This window comes from Aphelocoma coerulescens, chromosome 3 (genome assembly GCF_041296385.1).
Source record: "Aphelocoma coerulescens isolate FSJ_1873_10779 chromosome 3, UR_Acoe_1.0, whole genome shotgun sequence".
In the NCBI taxonomy this organism is placed as follows: domain Eukaryota; kingdom Metazoa; phylum Chordata; class Aves; order Passeriformes; family Corvidae; genus Aphelocoma; species Aphelocoma coerulescens.
In genome coordinates, this window is record NC_091016.1 from 123,003,290 (window position 1) to 123,019,967 (window position 16,678).

Sequence of the window (16,678 nt, forward strand, 5' to 3'; positions counted from 1 at the left end):
GGCAAAAAAAAAATCAAGCAAAAACTTGAGTGCTTCCTTCAATAATATTTTATGATATGTTGTTGACTGAATTTTGAGAGAAAAAGTTGAAAACACTGATGTTTGAATTTGGTGGTTAAAATGCCTCTAACAGAGCTGGAACCTGTTTGCTTGGGGTTTGTTTTTGGTTTTTTTTAGAGCCCTCAGTGAAAAAGCAGAAAAAGACATTCAGCCTCGAAGAAAAATCCAAATCTTCCAAGAAACGTGTCCATTATATGAAGTTTGCCAAAGGTAAGAGGAGTTTTGTTGTTTCATAAGCCCTGGCCAAGATTAGAACAAACCCTGGTCAAGGTGATCTGTTGCCTTCTGGAGTCTAAATTACGCAAGTAAAACCTGGGTTTAGAAACACCCCCTGCAGCAACTTGCTTAAAGCTCTAATGTGCTGTTCCTCTTTGTTTTGGGCAATTTTGGATGGCCTTAGGCTGATGTTGGGAATAAAACAATCCCTAAGGGAAGGAGCTGAATAAAGGAGCAGCGAATATTCTGAGGGTCAGGGCGTGGGCAGGGATGGGAGCAGGAGGCAAAGGTGAGGTGGGAGTGACTGAGGCATCTGCGTGGCACTAAACCCTGCAATCCCCAGTAACCCCTGCTCAGAGATCATGTGGATGAGATCAGGGATCAGATTAAACCTGCATGAAGGAAGAGGAAAGAGCTCATCGATCAGATACTTTCTGGGATAAATTAGGGCAGCGCTTGGTGGCCGCAAAAACTTTACCAAGAACTTGTGGAGTTCAGTAATTTCTTTCTTTCTTAGAGTGATGACATGATTTGAGTCAGTCCAGGTCGTGGCCCTTGACAGTTGTTCAGTCCTGTCCCTGTTGCTCTGTTCCCCTTTCACACGGTGTGTGTGCCTGTTTCAGGGCATGGATAGGATCAGTTTCCACTAATGGCTGGTTTATTAAACTGAAAGCTCTATGTCATGTATTCCAGCAGCAAATGCCTCTGCTAAAACAGAGCTAATTGATATCTGAATGGAGGCCAAATTTTCATATTGGGGTTTGGGATTTTTAGTGGGCTAATTCAACCTTTAAGTCCAAGCTGTTAACATGAGCTTGCCACTTTATGACATTAAACAATTAAATTGGTTCAGGGCTTGCAAGTGCAGAGGCCATGGCCTGCTTGAGGTAGTAGCAAAGAGGACTTACTTTGATTCGGATTTAACCTTTTACTAAATATAGAGGAAAAGAGAAGTGTCTTTTGAACATGTAAAATACAGCTCAAGGCTTTCATATTCCCAGTATCCCTGATTTGTTTGGTCACATTTCCACAAGGCAGCTCCTCATTTGCTTGTACCCTCTGTGGCCTGACACAGGGAAATTGTCCTTTTTCTGAGAAAGAGGAAAAGTTATTTGAGAAAGGCTCATGCTGTCGTGGCCCTTGTTGTTGAAGTCCAGTCCTGCTTCCTTTCAGACTAAACAAGACAAGCTCACACAAAAGCGGGAGAAGGGAACAGCGACGGCACCAAACGTGGCTTCCGCTCCTGGGGCTGGTTTGGAGCCTCACTGCTGGAGGAACAGCCACCCCTGGATCTGGGAAATACACCCCAACCTCAGATTAAAACACTGATTTCAGCTGCTTTTCTAGTAGCTGCTCCCCTGTGATGCTGCAGGAGATTTGGGCTGTCAGCTGAGTTGGTTTTCTGAGAGGGAAGGAATGGGGGATGCACCCAGGGGAGGCATGGAAAGGAAGCGTAGCCTAAAAACGGGAGCAGGAGGATTTTAGGTGTCACATTCCAAGCCTTGGCCAAGATAAAGCTGAAAACAGACCCAATCTCATCCAGCTTGCTTGCACAAAGCCATTTAGAGGCTGTGCAGTGAGGCAGGAGGAAGCTGGGGAACACTTGCTCCTCTAGGCTGATGTGTCTCTTTACCCTCTGGGGGCAGGAAAGGATCCCAAGGAAAAGAAACAGGTTGAATCGTCAGATTTGGGGATTTTTTTTGTTTTGGGTTTTTTTGGCCATTACAAGATTCATTTTGAGGTCAGAGATTTTGGAATCAGAAAATCAAGTGATTTAAGACCCCAGCAGACTCTTAACAAGTTTACCTGTCTGGGCTAATTTTGTTTCTTTAACTTTTGCTGACCTTTTCCAAAAGAATTTTCTGACAGAAGTAGCAGACAACTCAACAAATCCTGCACTGTGGAATTGGCTAAGCCTTTGCCTGTATCTCTGAGTCTCACATCACACCCTCCTGCTTCCCCCTCCCTGCTCCATGTCTGATATCCAGCTCGCCACACAACAATCAGATGGGAATAATGGACCTCCTGGAAATCTTTGCTTCACCCTTGGAGTGGTTTTGAGTTGGAATAATCCAGTGTGTGTCAGAGGTGGAGGTTTTGCTTTTCAGAAGCAACATCAGAAATCGAAGAAAAGCCTCCACACAGTAATAATTGATTTTCTTTTTTTTTCATTGTGTGGAGGAGCTGTAACTCCCTAATTCTGTCAGAAATGGGGAATCCTCACAAGAATCCAAAGATCCCAGTGCATACACACATTTCCTCATGGGTACCTTCATTTAGTGGCTTTAACATAGAAGCACAGCATGGTTTGGGTTGAAAAGGACCTTAAAGCCCATCTCATTCCAACCCCCTGCCGTGGGCAGGGACACCCTCCCCTATCCCAAGTTGCTCCATGCCTCGTCCAACCTGGACTTCCTGATTTTTATTCACCTCCAAGAGCAATTCCTCTCTATGGGTCACACTGTTGCCAAAATGCATCCTCAGATGTGAAGGTTTGGGGTTTTTTTTCCTCTCTTTACCCCTTCCAGGTAAGGATCTCTCATCACGCACTGAACAGGACCTGTCCTGCATTTTTGGGAGAAGACAGAAGAGTGCCAAGAGCCAGGTAAACAAGAATTTTCTCCTTTCTCTTGTTTCCTTGTTTATTATCCCTTAAACAAAACATCCAAATGTCTTCTGCCAATGTGTTTTTTCTCCTTGAAGGGCTGTGCTTGAACTGTGAGGAAATAAGAGTAAATTTCATCCCTGTTTTTTTGGATTATTGTGATGTAACTTCTTTGGAGTTGGGGAACTCCAGTATTGTAATTTTTTGTTAGGAAATGTACGTCACAAAGGAGAATTTTGCTTGACCTGGTTGGACTCGATGCTCTCAGAGGTCTTTTCCAACCTAAATAATTCTGTGAAAGAACCATAAATACCCAAAATAAAATTGGACATTCCATGGCAACAGGGCAGTCGCCACAAAAATTGCCCTCGTTTTCACAATATTGGGAAAGGCTGAGCAGCTGCAAAAGATTCAGAGGTGCCCTGAACAGTGATAAATATTTGATGAGCAGACCTCTCCCCTGACTTTGTGTAATGAGATCAAGGTTTGGACCAGCTTTTATTTTATTTATGTGTTCATTAGCATTTTGCTTTTGCAGAGCACAGACCTGCTCTATCAGTGGACACAATAACTGTGACATGACCAACATATCCAGAAAAATTCTTTGGAAAAAATAACACCTGGAAAAGCACAAATGGACGTGTTGCAGGAATTTCCCTGTTGGTTCCAAGTTCTTGGAAATCTCTTGTTTTAAGGGAAAAATGGGGCTTGAGTGGAAATGGAGTGGAAATTTCTGTAGTGTTTGACACCTTGCTCTTGGTGCTCTTGGAAATTGTTGTGGAACTTCACTGCAGGTCTCTGGGAGCTGCAATAAGGATTTGGTAACTTCCAGTCTGTGAAAACTGCTGGAGCTCTCAAATCCTGTGCCAGGGAGCCCTGTTGGTTCTGATCACCTAAATGTGCCATGGATCTGCTCCTTGGCTCCTTTGCTTGTCAGATCAATGGGAAGCAGGACAAACTGGGATTTAAAGCAATTTTTCACTGGTGGGGTTGAGAGAGCAGATTTTGTCCACTCATGAGTTGTCTCAAGTAGTTGGTCTTGTTTTCTCTGTGTGTTTCACATCTTTTGAAATTCAGAGTTGGAAAGTTGCTTCTTCTGGGTCTTTTTCTGCAGAACATTTGCTCCTTTGTGGATAAACACTGCAGATCACATGGATTTTATGGAGGGTGTCTAAGTTTGTGCATGTTTTTGCCAATCCCTTGACAGATGCAGTGGTTGGCTGATGGCTGCTGTGCTGATTTCCTGAAATGGTTCAAGCTTCTGGCAGAAAAGTCACAGTCTGTTCCCTCCTAAGCACCCAAATTTCCCCATGCAAATCCAGGCAGGAGAGAACAGAATTTGGAGCTGCTGTCATCTTCTGGCTGCTGCTGAGCAGCCACAGGGAGAGGAAGCCAGAGGCAGCACAATTGCTTCCCCCAGCTCCCCCTTCCCCTTCTCTTCATGGATCAGAGATCTGTGGAGTTTGCACAGAACAAAAGTGCATTGCTCGGGCCCTCCAGCTCTGAGCAATTGCATTTCACTGCACCCATGAACTCTTAGGATCCCTTTCCATCATGTTCCAGAGCCTGGTCCTTAAGGTGGCACCAAAGGAAGTGCCTTGTGAGGCCTTGCAGGAATTCCCTGTGTTTGCATTCTGGTTTGAAATCCCCAAGCTCTGGGCATTTCCCTGAGTGCACAGAGCTCACTGCAGGAGCAGGAAGGTGCTGCCATTCTTCTGGAACTGAGTTGTTCCTGCGTGGAGATGATGTAGGAAGAGCCCTGGTGCCCAGCAGAGCCCTGGGTTTGCCTCCAGATTGTGGTAGGCTCCAATTTCCTTCTAATTTCAGCTCCTACAACCCTGGGCTGGTTTCCCTGTTCACAGGATAAGGACTTCCACACTTCCACAGGAGCCAGAACTGCTCCTGTCAGTGGATCTGATTGCAGGTTCCCAGCTGTGGTTGCAGTGGAGATGGTACATGGAATTACCCCTGTTGACCCTGGAAGAGCTGGGGCTGTGGCCCACAGGAATCTCATGGATTTAACAAGACCAAGTGCTGGTGCTGCATCTAGGTTGGAGCAGGCCCTGGCATCAGCCCAGGCTGGGGATGAGCAGATGGAGCAGCCCTGGGAGAAGCACTTGGGGGTACTGGTGGGTGAGAGCCGGACATGACCCAGCCCAGAAACCCCCCATGGGCAGCAGGGCATGGGTGGATTCTGCACAAGGAGAGCATGGAGCTGCTGGAGCGAGTCCAGAGGAGGCACCAGGATGATCAGAGGGATGTTGCAGCTCTCCTGTGAGAAAAGGATGAGGGAATTGAGATTGTTCAGCCTGGAGAAGAGCAGCTTTGGGGTGACCTAACTGTGGCCTCCCAGTACTTGAAAGGAGCTACAAGAAAGATGGAGAGAGACCATTTACAAGGGCCTGGAGGGACAGGACAAGGGAGAATGTCTTCAAACTGACAGAAGACAGAGTTAGATTGGATATTGGGAAGAAATTCTTTCCTGTGGGGGTGGTGAGGCCCTGGCACAGGGTACCCAGAGAAGCTGTGGCTGCCCCTGGATCCCTGGAAGTGTCCAAGGCCAGGTTGGACAGGGCTTGGATCAACCTGGGATAGTGGAAGGTGTCCTTGCCCATGGCAGGGGGTGGAATTAGGTGATCTCTAAGATCCCTTCCAACCCATGCCATTCCATGATTTTATAGCTTGAATTCCTGTCTCTGAGACTCTTCCTGAGGTATCATCTCCCTCTGTTCTCTGAGATGCAGCTTGAGAAGCATTCAGCACACATTTGATGTGCACTGAAAGACCTACCAGCCCCCAACAGAGCTCCCATTCCACTCTTGATCTTTTGACAAAGCTTTTCAGCTTAATTCTTTTTCCCTTATTTCTGTTTGTTTCAGTCTGGGATCAGAAAAGCTTGGGTGTAACTTCATGGGAAGATGCAGGAACTGCTTTTCATATAATCACAGAACTGCTGAGGTTGGAGGAGACCTGGAGGTCTCCAGATCAGTCACCCTGCTCAGGGTCAGCTGTGGCAACTTCTTCAGGAGTTTATTCAGAGTTTTGATTATCAGCCTTCCTTAAAGCCTCCAGTTTAAGCCTGTGACAAAATTTCAGTGGGTGGATAAAAGAGGAGGAGAAAAGGAGAAGAGATCACAGAATCATGGAATTTTTAAGGCTGGAAAAGACCTCTACAGTCCTCAACTCCAAGCCTGTTCACCACTAAACCATGTCCTCAGGCACTATATCCACGTTTCTTGCACTTCCAGGGATGGTGACTCTTCCACTTCCCTGAGCAGCCTGTTCCAGTGCCAGACAACCCTTTCCATTAAGAAACTTTTCCTAAATCCAATCTAAACCTCCCCACTGTTGCACTAGAGCTGGCTGGTTGGCTGGTGTCACACCAAACTGCCTTTAGAGGTTAAGAAAAGGGAGGAAAAAAGCAAAACACAGGGAATTCTGTCTGTGCTTATGGTCCAAGGAGAGTCAGTGGGAGGACTCAAGTCTCAGTGATGGTCTCTGGACCAGCAAGATAATCCTGGCTCTTCTGAAGTGCTTGTCAAAAATCTGTCACCCCTGAACTGCTGCAGGGATAAACAGGGTCTCAACAAATCAGATGTGTCACTGTTCCACTTAGTCCTGTCCACTCTTTTCCAATGTGGTCATTAGCAATCATTTTATGATCTTGACCAGTGCGGCAGCCTTTGGCAGGAGATGCTCTGTGTGAGCTTAGTCTGAGCTGTCTTAACTGTGGGGCTGATCTCAGACTCACTTTTCAGCTGTCTCAGTGGCCAAGGACTGATCTGGTAATGGATCCTTTCTCTTGTTTCACACCAGCTCTGCAGCAGTAAGTGGGGAATGTTGAAGCTTGGATTATCTACCTTATCAAAGGAAGAGGGAGTTGGCCAGAGGATTGTGAAGATTGTGAAAGAGGGGAATTGCAAAGGATGTGGAAGGAAATGCTGTTTGCCCCTGAGGGTTGAAAGGAGTTTCTCTAGAAGTAATAAAACTACAATACTGTTGTTTTGATGGTTCTGGGATATGTGTTACTAATCAGAGGCACTTGCAACCTTTAATTCTCCTGAATGTTCAACATAACCGTCCTTTTTTAAAATTATTTTTGATAAATCATGTGTCCAACTCAAACCTCCTTAATAAACTACACAGGGACCTTTGTTTAAAACAAACAACAACAACAACAAAAAAATACAAGTCAAAAAAATGAGGTGGGGAAGAAAACAATGGCTGGGCTTCAGAGTGGACCTAAATTGAAAACGTCTGCAGTTTTTCTCAGGGAGAGCAAGTGATCGAAAATATTGAATTGTAATTATGAGGCTCTCTGGAGACCTGCAATGAGGACCTGTTTTGCAGGGTAAGATCTGCCAGACTTGTTTTTTGCCCCCACTTTCCCTGTGATTTTCTCACTTGCTTAGGAACACTGGGAGCTGGGGAGACAGAAAAACAAATTCCATTAGTTCCTATCTGGTTGAACTTCCTGGAACCCCCACTATTTTTTTTGCTTCTCAGAATTTCCTTCCTCCATCCAGCTGTGTTTCCTGATGAAGCCTTATCACTGGAGAAAATGCTCCTGAGTGAGGCTGAGGATTTGGGAATGAGTTGCAGACGGTCCCAACTTGGTTGCTGAACAACATGATTCTGGCACTGATTTCGCTCTGGGGGCTGGGGGAGCAGCTCTGATTTGCTCAACCCCTGTTGGAGATGCATAAAAACCTGAGTGTTTTGCATCCATCTCACATCCATGGCTCAGGCCATTCCATGAGTAATCTGCTTCCTCCAAATTTGTGTAACTTGGATGTAAAACCTGCGTAAGTTCCCTTAAGCCACCCAATCCAAGTTGCTCAAAAGTCTCAGGCTTGCAGTGATTTCTTCCTTGTTAGGCATTAGAAATGGAACTGTCCACCCCTGGTGCTTTTTCACTTTTTTTTGTGTGTGTTTTTTAATCAGGAAATTGTCTTTGACACATTTTGCAGAACTTCCTCAACTGACTTATATTTCCCAGCACTTATCAGAAAAGCATGTTGGCTAATCTTAAGGGACATAGCTGAAAATCCATTAAAGTCTGGCTCTGCCAGGGGCTCCCTGAAGTTGTGGGTAAGCTGATATCATTCCCTGCACCTCGACTTTTCTCTCTCCAAAGTGCCAGTCTTGATATTGGTGTTTGTGGGGTTTCACAAGTGTGACTTTTAGGCAAGTTGCAAGTTTAATCTTAGGGGTTTTCTTTTTAACCTGTGACCAAATTTGTTGCAGCGTTACCACATAAATTAATTGACTGCTCCCTTTTTTGGCAATGCCAGGGAATTAAAAAAAAAACCCACAGAAGAGGAAAAATGAGTTACAAATTAACACAGATTTTTCACCGTTCTGCTTTGGAGACCACAGTTAGCATGAGGTATTTGGGACTGAGAAGCAGAACAGAGGAAAAAAAAGACATCAAAAACCTGGAGAGAGTCCAAAAGGATTTAGTAAAATGGGAGACAGGGTTAGAGGGCATGTCCTAGAAGGAGAGAGTGGAGGAACTGGATACGTTCATCTCAGAAAAGAGGCAGAAAAAAGATGACCTCTCTGCCTATAAATATCTGGGGGTCGCGGGGAGGGAGGAGCAGAGGAAGGGAAGGGACAGTAATCAGAGTAGGCAAAAGCCAGGAATGGGACTGGGGGGTGAGAACTTCAATTAGAAAGAGGAAGACACAGATTTACTCTTCAGCAGGCTTCCTCACAGTGATGTCAGAGGGGCACTGGAGGAGTCTCCTGAGGGAAATCCCAGCTCCTCAGTGAGTGACGCCGAGGAAAAAGATGAATTTGACACTTTTAGACTCATTGGAATGGGCAGAGAGGGATCAGTTTAAGTCAAACATCTCTAAGAAGGCATTCTGTGAGCGACTCCAGTACTGAAGTTGGATTCCTGTGGTTGTGTTGTGCTTGGGTTCTGTGTGGCTAAAGGAGATGAGCTTGTGCTGGAATCCCTGATCCATGTCCGTGGATCTGTTGGCCTTCCTTGTCCAGCCATGAAATATTTTAGAGTCTTAATATCTTTGAAATCTCTGCTACTTTGATCAGCACGTTTTACTTGCTTCAGAATTTTAGTCTTAAGTGGTAGGACAAGAGGGAATGGTCTTGAGATGAGGCAGGGGAGGTTCAGATGAGATATGAGGAAAAAATTGCTCCCTATGAGGGTGGGGAGGCCCTGGCACAGGTTGCCCAGAGAAGCTGTGGCTGCCCCTTGGAAATGTCCAATGTCAGGTTGGACAGGGCTTGGAGCAACCTGGGATAGTGGGAGGTGTCCCTGGCCGTAGAAAAGAGTGGAATGGGATGGACTTTAAGGTCCCTTCCAACCCAAACCATTCTGTGATTTCTATGATTATTTTCAAGGGCTTTTTCTAGCCTCTCTAGTACTGCAGGAACTTCTTTGGCCTCTCCAATTCTGCTCTGCACCCCACCATGGGCTCTCACATCCAGAAGGGTCAAAAAGAAGAGAAAAAACCATCCCAAAGCCAAGACTCTGCTAGGAGTGAGCAGAGTGCAGCAGTGCCTTTGGCTGTGCCTGAGGAGCAGTCAGGACAGGCTGGTGACACAAAGTCACAAGGAGGACAATAGGGTGGTACAGCTGAAGGGCTAAATCACAGAACCACAGAATGGTTTGGGTTGGAAGGGACCTTAAAGCTCACCCAGTTCCAGCCCCCTGCCCAAGTGGTGCAGGTAGAGCAGATCTGGCAGCACAGACCCGTGGAAAGTGGCTCTAAAGCTCTGTTGCTTTGAGCTGGTAACTTACAACATCCTACATAGCAAGTCAGAAAATGAATTAGGCTCAAGGTGTTAATTTGGGCCGTATTTTTAGTGTTTCTCCATGCAGATGAGATTGTTTTAGGAACACCAGGAAGAATTCCTTTACCCAGCATTCTGTCCTAGTTGTGCTTTTGATAAAAAAGGTGGAAGAGCAAAGTATTGATGTTTTGTTGCCTATTCTATAAGCACCTTGTTAATCAACTGGAGGATAAATTATTGCTGTTCAGATATCAGGAGAGAGGGAGAGGAGGAGATATCTCCCAGTCTGGAAGAAAAGGTGCTTTTTTCTGCCTCTCTTCATTGGAGAAGTCTTGCCTCCACATTTGTTCCTTGGGGGGTTGTTAAGGAACAGAAACAAAACTGGGGGGAGCTCTTTTTGATTTATCTTCTCTTCTTCCCTTTTGGTCACTTCCAGAGGCTTAAAGAGCCGAGTTGGCTTTAATGTGTTACCATTAGAGACCAGGCATTAGCTGGAATAACCCATCCTGCCTCACAGTGAAAAATATCTCTTGATTGGCTTAATTAATCAGTCAAAGGGGAATGACATGGCCCTCGGCTTGAGGGACTCTGCTGCACAGGTAAACAGGTCATTGATAAATGGTTTACCCACAAATTCATATATCAAGAAAACTTAGTCATTTTTTAACTACACTTGGTGTGAAAGCTGTGCTGCGTTTTTTGGAGGTGGATTTTTGCTGTCTTCGCTTTTTTTTTGCATTCTGGGAGCTTTTAGGCTGTGGAAGTTTGCCAGAGGAAAAGGCCAGTCAGAACTTCATCACGATTGGAGTTCTTCTGTTTCCAGACTTGGAAGAAAGAAAACTCTCAAGAATTTTTCGTGCCCTCTCAAAAAAGAGGAAATCATTGACATGGTTTTGTGTTGAGATTGAGTGGGTCTGAAATCAGGATGGCTCAATTGCTTCTGTCATTTAAGTATCCTGAGGCTGCTCAGTTGGTCATATCCAGTCCTCAGGCACTGCATGCACAAAAAATAGATTGATAAATGGGTCTGATGAAATAATTGGGGAAAATCTATGGAGTAAGAGGCAGGTCTGTGTTGGTAAAAGGCTTGAACTGACCTGATTTCCTATTGGCTTTTGCTGTCTCTCTGCTGGACCTTGTAATCTGTATATTTTATAACACCTTGTCCTGCAAAGGTGGTTCTCCAGTGGGATTCTTCACTGAGATTTAAAGAAAAAAAAGAGGGGAAAAAGAAAGAAAATGAGAAGGGGAGGGAGGAAATCCAGCTCTAAATTGCATAAAAATGTGATCTAGAAACACTTATCCATGGGGTAAATTGGGTTAAAGCACTGGAATCGTGTAAGGAACTACAGAACAATGTTTGGCGCAGCTGCTTAACTGGGTGCTCAAAACAAGTCCTAATTGTGCTTTTTTCTTGCAATTGTCTTTTTTTTTTTTTCTTTTCTTATTTAACTGTGTATAATGTGAGAAAGTTACACACCAGTAGCTAAGAATATGGGTTTGGCTACTAGGGAATAAACCTCACCTTATTTTTGTCCTATGTAATCCCTTCCTCCAGGCATGGGCCTGAGCTTTACAGACCAGCCTTGTTTTGTTTTTCCTTTTAAAAATATTTGTCTGATCAAAGAGCTGTCCTTAAAAAAAAAAAAATTAAAAAAAAATTCCAGTGCAGCAGATCAAAACAAGGAAAAGTACTTTTTTTTGATCCTATCATAACAGGATTTGTATATGGAAGTGTGAACTAAGCAGGTGGCTTCCTGTTGATTTTTAAGCCAGGTGGGCAAGTTCTTGGTGATGAGTTGGTCTCCTTCCCTGCCCTGCTTTCCCTGGGGCAGGAATGTGCTTATTCCTGTGCCTGGAGGAGTGGGATTTGGGCTGACAACTCGTAGGGATAATGCTGCTGTGGGAATGAGAGGGAAAAACAGCAGCTTGTTCTCTCTCAGAAATCAGGGGTTAGGATACATTTTATTATCTCTAAGGTGGCAGCTGGATCTACTCAAGCAGCCTGTGAGGACTGGGTGTTCACAGCAATCTGATTTTTGCTGACTTAGTATCATTAAAGGGTGTCTAACCTTCCTCCGAGGGTGTCTTCTGATTTTTGGCTCATCAAACTGGTTATGAAACTGCTGCTTGGTTCAGATGGGTTAAACAAACCTGAAGCAGGAGCAAAAGAAATGATTCAGCCTGAGAAAGTGCTTAAAATCTAAAGAAACAAGCTTTTCCACTTCCAATCCTGTATTTCAGCTTCTCTGCTGGATGGTTCTTTCTTCAGCTGTGACTATTTGCTTTTTTAACTCTCCAGTCAGGAGAAATACCTGGTGCTGGAGAGTGACTTGGTGGTAAAGTTCCCCCCAGAGTCCAAGCTGGTCCCTCCTCTCTCTAAGCTCCCTCCAGCTGCCTGACATGTGTGCAAACGTGGCCATTTGAACTTAGTTTGGGCTTATTTGGGTTTTCCCAAGGTTAAGACAAGGTTAAGAAATCCAGTGTCTGTTTTTCACTACCTCTGCAGCCTCACTCTGCAAACCACCATCGATCCCAGCGTGTTTCCTTTGAACAATTGTGGCGTTGCCATAGGGAGAGGGGCGAATGTGACAAAATTGCTGATTCATGTCATTAATTTGGCCATCTGTTAATAACTGTGTGCATCCCTCAGCTGAGGAAAGAGGAAGAGGATGATGGGGAAGACAAATCATGCAGGGGCAGAGTTGGTGCCTTCTGTGCTCAGGTGACTTTAGCATCAGCTTTAAAATGATGTGTCCCCTGTCAGGATCCTGGTGATGAGGACTTGCTGTTGTCCATCTCCTCTGTGGGAAGGGCCTCAGATTTGGTGTTAACGATGAATATTATCCAATTTTGATTTCTTGAGAGGAGAGAGCAAGGACTTGTGGACCTGTTGGAATGTTAGCATCACAAGGATGCTCCCAGGACCAGAGCCCCTCTGCTCTGGAGCCAGGCTGGGAGAGCTGGCAGTGTTCACCTGGAGAAGAGAAGGATCCAGGGAGACCTCAGAGCCCCTTCCAGTACCTAAAAAGGCTCCAGGAGAGCTGGAGAGGGACTTGGGACAAGGGATGGAGGGACAGGACACAGGGAATGGCTTCCCACTGCCAGAGGGCAGGGTTAGATGGGATACTGGGAGGGAATTCCTGGCTATGAGGGTGGGGAGGCCCTGGCACAGGTTGCCCAGGGAAGCTGTGGCTGTCCCTGGATCCCTGGAAGTGTCCAAGGCCAGGTAGGATGGGGCTTGGAGCAGCCTGGGCTAGTGGGAGGTGTCCCTGCCTGTGGCAGAGGGGGTGGAACTGGATGGGCTTCAAAGTCCTTTCCCACCCAACCCATTCCATGATAACAACTGAAATCGGCCACAGAAAAGGCAACCAAGGGGAGTTCAAGAGTTTTGCTGGTTTGGGCAGAGTTTGGATACTCTACTGAACAGATTCCGAAATTTCCATGCAGGCAGCAGGGTCTGAACTCTTCCCTGCACTGGATTGAGGGATGTGAATCCATCTGTGTGCAGTTTGTCCCTTCTCCCCTTGGGCACAGTTGGTTGTGCCCTCAGGGGTTCGGATTCACAGACTTGCACCCAGGGGGTATCGGTGAGGGCAGGCTGGAGGTTGCTGTGCCTTTGGAACAGGAGATGCTGCTGCCTGTGGTAATCCTCAGAAATCTTTTGTTGCATCCTGGGATGAACCTTCAGAAGGTTCTGCCTCGATGATGCTGGTGGAAAATGCTGGAGTCCCTCTGGATCCAGAATCCCCAGGGTGGTTTGGTGGCCACTTTGCAACGACATCAGCTGGAGTTAAAAACCAACATATGTTGGATAAACTTTCAGCTCCCACGAAAAGTCAGGATCAAGCATGATTTCACCATAGGTAGTAGAGTGGACAGAGGGTGAGAGGTCCACAGCATTCAAGATTTAATTCTTTCTTACTCCCATTTTACCAGGGTTTATTTTAAACCTGCTCTGTTTCACCAGGAGCTGAGTTTTTCCAAGTGCTGGGACATGTTTTTGACAGCAGAATCCAGCCCAGCTCAGGGTAACACTGATCCTGTGTCACCTGTGTGGTGCAGGTTGTTTTTTAACAAATGAAGGGAAGATCAAAAATATTGTCTGCCCTAAAATCGTGTTTTCCAGAATATTGAAGAATTTAAATGTCACTCAGTGCTTCAATACTTGAAAGAAAATTATTTATTCTCAATACTTTTTTGCAAAGAAATTTCTAAGCTTGGGAGTAGAAGAAAGTTTCTGTAGTACAAGGTAGTCAAAAGCTAATGCTAATTAGGAAATGTTTTCTAGTTCACAGAAAATACATTTTTTGGCAATTTTAAGAAAAATAAGTAGTATTTTAATTTCAAGTTGTCAGCTTGTGTGTTTTGCACTGAATATTTTCAGTTAGAAAAATAGTAATCGCTACAAAACATCTTGCTGTGGTAAAGTGCAAGCTTGAAAGTGCTTTTTTATTCTTCATTAAACCACTATATCTCATAATGGAGTGAAAAAATCTTAGATGAGGAAAAAAATCAAGCAATTTTATTTATTATTTCAGGTAACCCTTTATTTATATATTTATTCTTTGATGTCTCATAATATGAATGTGGGGTTTATATTTAGTGGAGAAAAAGAGGAACAGTTCAAGTAAATAAGCAGAAGGTTTTTGTTGTGTCTCTCCAAAACTGAGCTACTGCTTTAACTCTTAAAAGTATTGAAAAAGCACAAAACACTCCCAAGTGCCTGGAAAAGTTCTTAGGTTTAGTACAATATTTGTAAAGTCCTCCAGGTATCAGTGCATGTGGAATTTCTCTCCAACTACTAATGGATTAAGCCACTTAGAAATTTGATATGAAATATGTCAAAGACAACATCCCAAATTCTATCTGGATGCATTTTGGGGGGCTGCTGGCTCTCTGTGTCCCTGCTGTCACATCCAAGCAAAAGCTGTTTCCTCCAACAATTCCCAAATTATTTTAGAGCTTCCAATGTTTATTGACTTGCCTGGCTCAGCTCATCCTGGTGTCAGCTCTTTAATCAGTTTGTAAACACCACATTTCAGCCTGGTGGGTTATTAAGTTTTCTAAATATCTCCCTTTTCTAAGGTCTCAATTTGTGCAGTGGTGGCACCAGTTCAAAACTCCAGTTGTTCCATGAAGACCACCATAATTTATAAATGATATAAATTATCTAAACCTCCTGGTGCTGCTCAGCTCCAGTCTGGGGCAGTGATATAACAAAACATGTGACTGCCGAGTTATCCAGTTCTCAAATTGCTTCCCAATTTGCATTCTAAAAATGTTTCTCCTCCTGAATTAAAGAATGGATGTTCTGTGGGGAGTGATTCAGCCTTGGCCAAAGTGGCCTAAATTCAGCCTTTTAATATCTGTGGCTGTGCTGATGCTGGGAGCTTAAGCATTCATTTACATTTCGTCTTAAGAGCAGTGAGAATGCTGGGCCAAGCTTTGAGGTGATGAGAGAAAATTGGGTAATCCTACACGTCAGCAAGCGGCTGGAAGAGGAAGTTTTTTGTTGGAACTTGCACACTGAGAAGGCACAATGTCCCTATTTTAACTTCTGCCTTGCTAAGCCTCCTATTAATCACTGCTTTTGAACTCCTCTCTCCCAGCCCCTCTGGATTTGGAGGATGGGATTTGTCTGTAGTGGATCCCAGGAATGTGGCTCAGGTGAGGCAGAGCCAGGCTTTAGTCAGGGCTCTCTGATTCCCTTTCACCACCTGCTGTGCAGCCTTGGGTCACGTCTGCATCCCAATTTCCCAACCACTAAACCTGGGGATGATTCACATATCCCATGCAAGCAGTATCAGCTTAATTTGTGTTGTGTGGGGTTCTTCACGAAGTGCACTGAAATATTGAGATGATAATTGAGAATTTTGAAGTGCAAAGTGTCTCATCCAGGTTTCTCCCAAGGTTATTTCTGGAAAAGCTGTTGGAAGCATTCTGTATGTGCTTCCCTGTTTACCTTTTGAACTTTACAGCCACGGTGCCCGTATTGTGGTTTTAAGACATTGCAACTTAATTAAACTTTCAGAGAGTCCTGGAGCGTGACTGTCTCCAGCTTTCCTGAAATCCCTGCAAAAGCAGGGCTGTGTACATAAAATCTGGGTGGGAGGGGGATGCTGTGCTCCAGAGCATCACCTGAGAGCACGACCCAGGGTGGGGGTGTGTAAGCCCGCAGATTTGTGGAGCTTGGGAAGCTGAGGTCAGGCAAGAAGTGCAGGAGTATCTCACCTGCAGGAGTGTTTGTGGAAGTGGTCAGAGAAAATTAACAGTCAAGTGCAGCAGCAGCCCTTCTTTTGACAGGCAGGACTTCGTGTCTCCCTTGTGCTGCTGATTCCCTGCCCTCCTCCCATTCCAGCAGACCCCCTCTGCCCAGGCCTCCCCACCCACAGCACCGCGGGGCCGGGGGTTTTTTCCCCAACTGCAGGGTCAGGTTTTTTTTCCCTGTTTTAACAGCCTGGTGTTTGTCAGTTACCAAATGGCAAAGGAATGCTGTGTGTAGCAACTGCGATGGATCTGATCCAAAGGCAGGGAGCGTGGCCCGTTCCTTTTTTCCGGCGTTGTCGTAGGGAAATGGGTGTCTCCAAGAGACGCCCAGCGGCCGAGCCTTCGCTGCGCAGCACCAGCGGGCTGGGGGCTCTGATTTGAACACTTGCTCCTGGAAAACAGAGCTTTGTCACTCCTGGCAACTGGCTGTATGAAAACACTGATAACAATAAAGGGCTCCCTGCCCAGTCCAGGCTTGCTCTGGCTTTCTGGGAATCTTCCAGGGTACAGGAGATGCTGCCCCTCTGCTTTAACCCCCAGGGGTGTAGGGCATTTTTTCTCCCAAATTCTGTATCCCCACATACCTAAAGCCTTGCAGGGCTGTGGCAGATCCCTGGTCCAATCACAGAATTTTGAGATTTGAAACTTCTTTCTTTCCTGTCTCAGCAGAACACAGTGCTCTTCACCTTCCCAGAGTGGCTGAAGGGATGGGAACTGCTCACACTCTCAGAGGAAGCTTGGGAAGTAGGAAAAATTCTCTCAAGT

General features: G+C 45.3%; 1 protein-coding gene across 1 annotated transcript in view; it reads left to right on the plus strand.

Moving 5' to 3' along the window:
* PINX1 (PIN2 (TERF1) interacting telomerase inhibitor 1) overlaps window positions 1-16,678 on the plus strand; it is a 61,401-nt gene that overhangs the window by 11,313 nt on the left and 33,410 nt on the right. Inside the window, exons 5-6 of the mRNA XM_069011848.1 lie at window positions 178-270; window positions 2,805-2,881. Of these exons, the coding sequence (XP_068867949.1) occupies window positions 178-270; window positions 2,805-2,881 (170 nt within the window). The remainder of the gene's footprint in view (window positions 1-177; window positions 271-2,804; window positions 2,882-16,678) is intronic.